Source organism: Schistocerca piceifrons, chromosome 6 (genome assembly GCF_021461385.2).
Source record: "Schistocerca piceifrons isolate TAMUIC-IGC-003096 chromosome 6, iqSchPice1.1, whole genome shotgun sequence".
Taxonomy (NCBI): domain Eukaryota; kingdom Metazoa; phylum Arthropoda; class Insecta; order Orthoptera; family Acrididae; genus Schistocerca; species Schistocerca piceifrons.
In genome coordinates this window covers 64,269,080-64,280,096 of record NC_060143.1, presented here as the reverse complement: position 1 = coordinate 64,280,096, position 11,017 = coordinate 64,269,080, and the positions used below count along the sequence as shown (strand labels likewise).

General features: G+C 36.8%; 1 protein-coding gene across 6 annotated transcripts in view; it reads right to left on the bottom strand.

Moving 5' to 3' along the window:
- Positions 1-1,758: 1,758 nt before the first annotated feature.
- Positions 1,759-11,017, bottom strand: part of LOC124802437 (far upstream element-binding protein 1) — a 75,600-nt gene continuing 66,341 nt past the window's right edge. For all 6 annotated transcript variants that reach the window (XM_047263216.1, XM_047263217.1, XM_047263218.1 and 3 more), the window contains 3 exons: positions 9,127-9,289; positions 3,203-3,318; positions 1,759-2,838 (listed from right to left, as the gene is read on the bottom strand). In XM_047263216.1, the coding sequence (XP_047119172.1) occupies positions 3,215-3,318; positions 9,127-9,289 (267 nt within the window). In that variant the 3' untranslated portion in view covers positions 1,759-2,838; positions 3,203-3,214. The remainder of the gene's footprint in view (positions 2,839-3,202; positions 3,319-9,126; positions 9,290-11,017) is intronic.

Sequence of the window (11,017 nt, the reverse complement as noted above, 5' to 3'; positions counted from 1 at the left end):
ATACTGCCTGAAGAATCCAGACTATTACTGCAAGTTCAGAGCTAAAGAAAAAGTGAACAAATCTTACTTCACACCAGAAGTGAAAAATGGGACTCAAGAAAAGGTACCATGCACATAGGAGACACCAACAATCCTTCGAAACTAGTAATATAAACATCTGAACTGAAATTGGTTTAGTGCAATATTTGTGAAAGTACCTAATTTCTGGCAGGAAATGAGAAAGCTCTATTCTACTTACAAGTATGAAGATCAGTATTTCCAACATGAAGTAGGGCAAGAGCAACAATTCAATAGCAAATTCTTTATTGTAATTCCGTCACAGCTGCGACTAGTTTCTAACTAACAAGTTCATTTTCGAGCCAGGTCTAGCTCGAAAATGAACGTGGTAGTTTGAAACTATTCACCAGTTTAATAAATCATAACTGTGACAGAATTGTAATAAGAAAGTATAAACTTATTTCAAGCTAGACTTTAATCAAAAAATGGAGCTGGACTTCCTGCACCAAACCCTCAGCTAAATAAAAAAAAAGGTTATGATCTCAAAATGTTATTCCAATATCAACCTGCACATGAACATTATAGAAGATTCTGGAAGTAAGCTGCACCAATCCACCCTCTCACAGCAGGAAAAAGAATGTTCATTGAGTCACTCGTCCGCCCTTCAGTAAAAACCTATCCAAACCTATCCCCGAGTAATGCGACATGTTCAAAAATCAACAGAGTCAACATGACGTACAAAAATATTTTCCGAAAATCCTTTCTAAACTGTCCTCTACTCCTGCATTACCACACCTAATGCACAAAAAACTCTGATCAAATCCTTGTATTAAAATCTTAATGATACATGAGAGTAAAACCATCTTATTGGGATAGCTGCTTGAGTGAAGTGCTTAAAAATGTACATGCACATTTGAGACAACACTGCAATAAAACCAAAAAATTCATGGTGCATCATGCCTGCAAACACTATGTTACACAATTTTCAAATTTTATAGCACATCACAATTTTCTCCTCTTGTTAGAAATTACATGTTGCAGACATTCATTTCCACAAAATCTCTGCATATATGATTCTTTATATTTAACGACGATTTCGTTGTACGGTACAAACCATCACTTATAAAGAGCCGCCTTAATACCAACCTTTTACAGATTTGTGTATCTTTACCTCCACTCGTAGTATACATCACTGGTCACTGGGTATCCTTTCTCAGAGACTGAAGCAGTTTTATACTATGTTCTTTGATTAAATACCTGGAGATCACCGGAGATTGTATAATTTCTGAAATCCCAACATTTTATATATGTCAAGCAAACAAGAATCAGGTAAGAAGAGCTACCAGAGGTACATCTGGATCACTTTAGTGAAGACATTCTGCTCTGTAACGACAGACTCTCAGCAAACCACGAAAATTGGTCAATTTTATTTATTATTTTCTTTTACGTATGAAGCTCCTTATGTGACTGGATATTTTGTAGTTCTACATGTATTTTTTCTCTAAATACAGTGATAATCATCTTGTTAAAAGCTGCATTTCTTTAAATACATCATTATCAGGACAAATACAGATGGATGGGATCTATACCACCAACAGCTTTCTGCACATGATGGAAGGATTAAAACACACATTCAATTCAACCCTTTTTTGAATACAGAAACATTCTTATTTTCTACACTTTCATTTACACATTTTGTACTTGTAAACATTTGCATCATGACAGGAAAAAGTAAGTCAAAGAAAACATCACATGCACATATACTCATCAAGTGACAAATGTTTAATTTTCTCTTTTATATAAAATGTTAACAAGTTACACTAAACAGAAATTGGAAAGAGTAATGTCAACAATTTTTTAAGGATGAACATCACTTCAGAAGATGTCTGTTAAGAGTTACAATTCATTGCTAGTACGTACCAGCTTCTTGTCGAATTCCCATCTACAAACAGCACATCTTTAGCAGTTTATCAGCTTTGGAACAAGATTTACTCAAACAATAAAAATATTGACAATATGCAGGCTTATACTGGCAGTATAAACCAAAGTGCACTTACATATAAATTCAACAGAAAGTGATACTTCGTAAGAAATAATTTATGTAATGTTAAATGAAGAAGCTGGCACATGTGTGCTTATACTACACTATTATCTATTTTACCTTCTAACTATCTGTTGACAATATTATTCGATCCATTTGTCATTGAAGATAGGTCACTAAAATGGAATACTGTGGCTAAAGATTCTCTTGACAGCCACATATGTGAACAGCCATACAGTGCAGGAGGGCTCTCCAGATTCTGTGCCATGGTCACCTTTCATCCGCAGGAGACTGCTGAAGTGCCTCTTGAAGATCTTGGCATACCCCAAAATAAAAGCAGAAAGTCCCCCCCTCCCACAAATGCCTCCTCAACGAATCACACAAAAGCAAATACACATTAAGCAAGTGTGATAAGTAAGGTACTCTATCAATGGGTATCTGAGTAACAAATGTCAAAATCAACACACTTTCAGTACAAAAATTATAATCAACTCAAACATGTCGCAGGAGCTAGGGAATAATTTCAATCTTACACTATGCACAAACATAAAATGCTGAGAACTATCAGACAAAATGGCATAATTTTTCACAGTTACATCAATGCTTATGCTAAAATATAGGGAACCGGACTTAAAATTCGATAGCCATCAAACTGATCTTGCCATCTGAGAAACAGGACACAAGGCGAAATGGAAACTCAGAAACCCTTGCACAATACCAAACACTTAAAAAATTCACGAATCCAAAGTTTTTGCCAATTTTCTCGGATTATTTTTCTATGAACCACATCGAAGAATAATCTGAAAGGAAACGTAAAACACACAACATATATATCCAATATTCACAAGAAGTTCAGGTACCTGGAAAGAAAATTCGATTATGCTTACTTAACAACTCTTCCACTAGACACTATCCTTTGGTGACAATGTTTGACACCAAAGAAATTACTTCCAACTTCAGTGATTACACCAAAATTTACTGGCAGACAATTATGAACATTATTTATCAATATTGCCACTGGGCAAGAATTAAGAACTGATAAGTATCTGCTGCCATGACTACATATGGCAATATATCTGTACTAACACATGAATTCCTTATGATTAAAGCCAAACAAAAAATGGAACACACGTCAAAAGACATGAAATGCAAACATTTACTTACAGTCCCAATCCATTACTGGCTCTCAGGTGCACCAGGCTGTGCACCATAACCTCCGTAGTTAGGGTAAGTATATGGAGGTTGTCCTGGACCAGGTTGCTGAGCAGGTTGTGGTGCAACTGCAAAATATCTTAAGTAAATATCACAGGAATATCTTCAACAAAAATAATTGCAACAGTGTAGATGAATGGAGGGAAAATTTAACGTAAAATTGCAAATGTGAAATTTCCTTAGGTTCAATCTTAATCCACATGGATTTTGAAAGCCTTTGTAAGATTCAGGAATTAGGTATGTGTGTACCCATACACACAAATTCATAAAAGCACAAATTTCACATACATGGCCACTACCACTTCCTTGCACTACAGCCTAACTCAAGCCTTAGCATTCAGATAAAACAAGTGGGCAGTTGCAGGTTTCACTTTGTGAATATTTGAGTTTTTCACATCTGATGAAGGGCTTAGCCCAAAACCTGGATATATGCTGCATCCTTTTTCCCTGTGTCTAGTAATCAATATTTAATCTGAAGGCACATTCACACAAGCCACAGAAATTTTTTGTTACCAAAAGTGGACTGGTAAGGTAATGAATGAGTTCTGCACAGAATTGGAGAGGAAAGGAATATGTGAAAACACTGGCAATTAGAAGGGACAGGATGCAAGGACATGAGGAAATGACTTCAGAGAAAGAAGAGGTTGGAATATATGCAGCAAATAATTGAGGATGTAGATTTCAAATGCTACTCTGACACACATCAAACTAGGCAGAAGACTTATGATCCCTCCCAAATAATAATAATAATAATAATAATAATAATAATAATAATAATAATAATAATAATAATAATAATAATAATTTACAGGCAGTATATCACGACAATGTTTGGCAGCATTGCAGCCCCATGTACGGCGCCATTACCAGCCACTGTTGCCCAACACTGTTTGCAGCAATGCAATTTCTGGGTCAGAAGTGTTTACACAAGGCCACACTATTGCCATAAGATGGACAAACCCACACTAGTGGATGCGAGTGTGGTACACACGCCATTGCATTACAATAGGAATAACATTAGAAAGAACAAGAGATTGGAATTTATGGGTGTATTCTTTATTAACCAACAGCATGTTTTAGAAATTATAATTTGTTAACTAATGCTGGATATGCACTTCTCCTACTATTTTACCAGTATCTCAAAACATGATTTCAAATATCTTAGAAGCAACTGATTAAAGAGCCACTAAAACCAATACAAATATGAGAGAGGGTATAGCAGTTACAACTCTAATGGGTATCATCTTTCCCTTTTTAAATACTGGTGATTTGTAGGGAAACTTAATGTACCTCTTTAAAGTGCTTTATACAATAATAAGCCTCTTTGAACCATAAGTATGTAATGTTTTGGTAAGACTGAAGACTCACTGTATCACTATATACTGAAAAAGAACACCGTATACCACTCAACAATTGTCTCCTTTCAATTTGTAAATTAAATAATATCCTAATAAACCCAACCAAGTCCCTATATTTTCAGCAACAGTTTATACGTAGTTCACATTAATACCTACAAAAGGTTCTATCATAGCTCTTGTTTATGGATGCCAAGTTTCCATTCATTCATTCATTCATTCAGACAGCCCAATAACACTTCCTTCACAAACTGGCAACATTCTACACAATATAATTGTCATGGTGCCAGTGTTAAAGGCGACAAGATCTACACGGACCAAATGCTTCTACCAATTCAGAACAGGGCTCAAGAAACATTTTGTTAATTACACATCCCCTCCCCCACCTGTGAATGCTGTTTCATTACATGGAGAGGGTGGAAAATTTTGTAATTATGTTAGTAACATTGTGAACATGAGAAATTTGAATGGGCAGATAAAAAGAATGGAAACAGCTACATAAACTGTTACCACAGTTACTCCATAATTACAATACCCTAAGAATGTATCCCATACAGAATCTGCAAGTTTAATGGAGAAAACACTTTACCACACACCATGTGATGACTAAGACAATGTAAAACTACAGCAACCACTACAAACTTCTTTAAGATAAGTGGACTGCAGGGAAAAATGGAAATAATACCAACAAATAAAATGAAAAAGTAAAACCTACGGAATGGCAAAATCTGTAACACAGAATGAATAAAGTTCAGAATGAATAAAGTTCAGAATGAATAAAGTTCAGAATGAATAAAGTTCAGAATGAATAAAGTTCAGAATGAATAAAGTTCAGAATGAATAAAGTTCAGAATGAATAAAGTTCAGAATGAATAAAGTTCAGAATGAATAAAGTTCAGAATGAATAAAGTTCAGAATGAATAAAGTTCAGAATGAATAAAGTTCAGAATGAATAAAGTTCAGAATGAATAAAGTTCAGAATGAATAAAGTTCAGAATGAATAAAGTTCAGAATGAATAAAGTTCAGAATGAATAAAGTTCAGAATGAATAAAGTTCAGAATGAATAAAGTTCAGAATGAATAAAGTTCAGAATGAATAAAGTTCAGAATGAATAAAGTTCAGAATGAATAAAGTTCAGAATGAATAAAGTTCAGAATGAATAAAGTTCAGAATGAATAAAGTTCAGAATGAATAAAGTTCAGAATGAATAAAGTTCAGAATGAATAAAGTTCAGAATGAATAAAGTTCAGTTACTACTGCAACAACAGTAGTATTATCACTTAACCTAACGACACATTTAACAAATCTGCCGGCATATTTATGACTACAGTCCTATCCCACAATCACACTACTTCAACAACACAGTAAAAATTGTATCTATATCTATGCACAAGCAAACAAATCCAGCATTTCTTTGTCTTCAACTCACTTTGTGAACACACGATCATACCTGCACGGCTTGTGAAAGTAAGCACAGGAATTTCAAAACCCAAAGTGCATTTAATCTACAGTCAAAACAAAAAGCTAATGCAAATGTAATTTCTTGTGTGGTGATTAGAGTGCATGTAATACTGTCAGCCAAATGTTACCCAGCTTTTGTACACAATGTCATCATCTGTGGGGGAAAAACACTTCAATGTGAGCAAATTGTAATGCCCTCCAATAAAGTTGGTACCATTCATGGTCTTCAGTCCTGAGACGGGTTTGATGCAGCTCTCCATGCTACTCTATCCTGTGCAAGCTTCTTTATCTCCCAGTACTTACTGCAACCTACATCCTATTGAATCTGCTTAGTGTATTCATCTCTTGGTCTCCCTCTACGATTTTTACACTCCGCACTGCCCTCCAATGCTAAATTTGTGATCCCTTGATGAGTCAGAACACGTCCTACTAACTGGTCCTTTCTTCTTGTCAAGTTGTGCCACAAACTCTTCTTTCCCCAATTCTATTCAATACCTCCTCATTAGTTATGTGCTCTACCCATCTAATCTTCAACATTCTTCTGTAGCACCACATTTCGAAAGCTTCTATTTTCTTCTTGTCTAAACTATTTATCGTCCACGTTTCACTTCCATACATTGCCACACTCCATACAAATACTTCCAGAAACGACTTCCTGACACCTAAATCTATACTCCATGTTAACAAATTTCTCTTCTTCAGAAACGCTTTCCTTGCCATTGCCAGTCTACATTTTAAATCCTCCCTACTTCGACCATCATCAGTTATTTTGTTCCCCAAATAGCAAAACTCCTTTACTACTTAAAGTGTCTCATTTCCTAATCTAATTCCCTCAGCATCACCCGATTTAATTTGACTACATTCCATTATCCTCATTTTGCTTTTGTTCATGTTCATCTTATACCCTCCTTTCAAGACACTGTCCATTCCGTTCAACTGCTCTTCCAAGTCCTTTGCTGTCTCTGACAGAATTACAATGTCATTGGCGAACCTCAAAGTTTTTATTTCTTCTCCATGGATTTTAATACCTACTCCGAATTTTTCTTTTGTTTCCGTCACTGCTTGTTCAATACACAGATTGAATAACATCAGGGATAGGCTACAACCCTGTCTCACTCCCTTCCCAACCGCTGCTTCCCTTCCATGCCCCTCGACTCTTGTAACTGCCATCTGGTTTCTGTACAAATTGTAAATAGCCTTTCGCTCCCTGTATTTAACCCCTGCCACCCTCAGAATTTGAAAGAGAGTATTCCAGTCAACATTGTCAAAAGCTGTCTCTAAGTCTACAAATGCTAGAAATGTAGGTTTGTGTTTCCTTAATATAGTTTCTAAGAAATCGTAGGGTCAGTATTGCCTCACGTGTTCTAACATTTCTACGGAATCCCATCTGATCTTCCCCGAGGTCGGCTTCTACCAGTTTTTCCATTCGTCTGTAAAGAATTCGCGTTAGTATTTTGCAGCTGTGACTTATTAAACTGATATTTCGGTAATTTTCACATCTGTCAACACCCGCTTTCTTTGGGATTTGAATTATTATACTCTTCTTGAAGTCTGAGGGTATTTCGCCTGTCTCATACATCTTGTTCACCAGATTGTACAGTTTTGTCAGGACTGGCTCCCCCAAGGCTGTCAGTAGTTCTAATGGAATGTTGTCGACTCCCGGGGCCTTGTTTCGACTCAGGTCTTTCAGTGCTCTGTCAAACTCTTCACGCAATATCGTATCTCCCATTTCATCTTCACCTACATCCTCTTCCATTTCTATAATATTGTCCTCAAGAATATCGCCCTTGTATAGACCCTCTATATACTCCTTCCACCTTTCTGCTTTCCCTTCTTTGCTTAGCACTGGGTTCCCATCTGAGCTCTTGATATTCATGCGTGGTTCTCTTTTCTCCAAAGGTCTCTTTAATTTTCCTGTAGGCAGTATCTATCTTACCCCTAGTGAGATAAGCCTCTACATCCATACATTTGTCCTCTAGCCATCCCTGCTTATACATTTTACACTCCCTGTCGATCTCATTTTTTAGACGTTTGTATTCCTTTTTGCCTCCTCCTTTTACTGCATTTTTATATTTTCTCCTTGCATCAATTAAATTAAATATTACTTCTCTTACCCAAGGATTTCTACTAGCCCTCGTCTTCTATCTACTTGACCCTCTGCTGCCTTCACGACTTCATCCCTCAGAGCTACACATTCTTCTTCTACTGTATTTCTTTCCCTCATTCCTGTCAACTGTAGGTGCCACCACCTTAAAATTCCCACCTTTCTGCCGTTTCATCAGTTTTAATCTACAGTTCATAACCAATAGATTGTGGTCAGAATCCACATCTGCCCCTGGAAATGATACACAATGGACAGGAATATAGCCTTGTTTCTTCCTGATACTTTCAGCATGGGACAGTCATTGCAGTTTTCTACATGTGTGGAGAAAGTATATAGTAAAGCTTGATTATAGAGGTACTTAAGTACCACTTCGTTTGACTACTGAGGAGATCGAAACCACCTGACAATAATCAAAATCAGCGTTTTTTGAAGACCTGAAACTGATGATTTAAAAGGAAGGAGCTAAGACTCATGAGCAACATCACGCTTTTTCAGTCAAGAAATGAGACATCCTCCATATTTTAATAAGCTTTCACACAGTATACATTAGTGTAACAAGTACACCACCAAAGGCCCAATCAAGCTAATCTACAGATGTAAACGGCAAAAATCAAACAAAGGGGGGGGGGGGGGGGGGCTCTCACAGTTTGAGCAGATTTTTAAAGTAATATTTCATAAGTTATAAGTATTTATGTTCAGCTTCTCTACCAGAGGGAAAACTGCTGACCTTTTCATACAATCAATTTTATAGTTTACCTGAAGTTTTACTATGTAATTCGTACTTATTACACCGTAAAGACCAATAATTTTATGAGATTCTATAGGACAAATATCCTGATCTTTTGAATTGTGAAGGCTGACTGACATCATGAAGTCTGTAAGTTATCTATCTATAAGGGCAGACTCTTATCGTTATCTGAATACTGAGTGGAGGGAGGTATACAAGGACACCTACCTGGCGCTCCTCCGTAGTATCCAGCAGCCTGATACGCATATGGCTGGCCGTATGGTGGCTGTGGTTGGGCAGGCTGGGTCGGCTGTGGTGCTGCACCAGGTTGCTGTGGAGCCTGTGGCTGAGGTTGACCTGGCTGTGGTCCTCCAGGACCAGCTTGCCCAACCTAAAGTGAATACAGAAAACAATTAGCACATCCATACACACTTATCCTACATTAAAATATCGTGACAGTTCAAAATATGGTCATTTCCAAAGGGTGTTCAACAAAGGCTCTTAGACGGTAAGGTTTAAAAAATGTAAAAGCTATTAACAGCTTTAGTTCATTTCTCACTGCAGTTTCTGAAATGAAGTATTAATTACATCAGGCTTAATGGAATTGTATTTAAATGCACGCAAAACATGCAAATTGTGAACTTAATTCTTCTCATAGTGGCAAAATTGCATCTTTAGGTTGTGTGTGTGTGTGTGTGTGTGTGTGTGTGTGTGTGTGTGTGTGTGTGTGTGTGTGTGTGCGTGTGTTTTTTTAAAAATCACGAACGGAGAATGAAATGTAAGCCAACACAATTATGCATTATTAGTTTTTTTTTTAAATATTTTCTTCAGAATGCTTCACAGAAAAGGATTAGCCTGGTGGCAACTGTTTGATCAAAAAAATTTCACAATAATTTAGAGGTTGAGATTCATACAATTTTTGCTGTAGAAAAGAGCAGGTTTTCTAGGGGCCAACTTTTTTGGTTTGCAATGTCCTGTATTGTTACTGTTTAACTGGCACCAAAATCAAGATTTACACAAAACTAATTTTCAATTGTTATAGAAATACTACTAATCTTAAGGTTTTTGCAACAGTTCCTATAGTTAAATTTTAAATAGAAATTCCATCAACACAGTCATCTGTGAGACAACCAGGCATGTAAGAGGAGGAGGAGGAGGAGATTAGTGTTTAACGTCCCGTTGACAACGAGGTCATTAGAGATGGAGCATAAGCTCGAACTAGGGAAGGAAATTGGCCATACCCCTTCAAAGGTACCATCCCAGCATTTGCCTGAAACAATTTAGGGAAATCATGGAAAACATAAATCAGGATGGCCAGACACTGGTTTGAACAGAGGTCCTCCCGAATGAGAGTCCAGTGTGTTAAGCAATGCACCACCTTGCTCCAGTAGATGTGTAAGAAATCCTCAAGTGAGCATGCTTCAACCTGATGTCAATGGAGCATGGCATCAAACATCAATACCAACACACATTACAAGCAGAAGAACTTTAGCGAAGTATTACTTCAAACTATCTGACTGATTAAACGCCTTTGGGTAATATTGTGAAAATAATAACTATGTAATAATGCCCTGTGTTTTGAATTGTACTGCTGACATTGGTAGAATAAGAGTATCTTGCTCTTTCATAGGTCCCAAAAACAATCACAAACAATGAGTGATGCAACATAATTCATCGAACTGTACTACCATCATACTTCAATTTAATATTAACCAAAATGTATTTCTACTAATGTTCAAGCTTTCATGTGTTCACAGTTACAGAAACAAGTTAATATGTTCATTCATAATGATAGCAGGAGAAAATACGAGGGCCGTTCAGAAAGTAACCTCCGGTTGATTTAAAGAAATACACCAAGTTAAATAAAAATATTTTAATATACACATCTTACAACTACATCTTTGCACTATTTTTCTACATAGTCTCCATAGCGATTGAGGCACTTATCGTATCTCTTCACAAGCTTTGAAATTCCTTCTGCATAAAAATCACCCGCTTGTGCCTGGAGCCAGCCTGTGACCGCATCTTTGAGCTCTTCGTCGTCATCAAACCGCGCTGTGACCCGAGCCATTTCTTCAAATGCATGAAGAGGTGATAATCACTTGGCACCAGGTCTGGG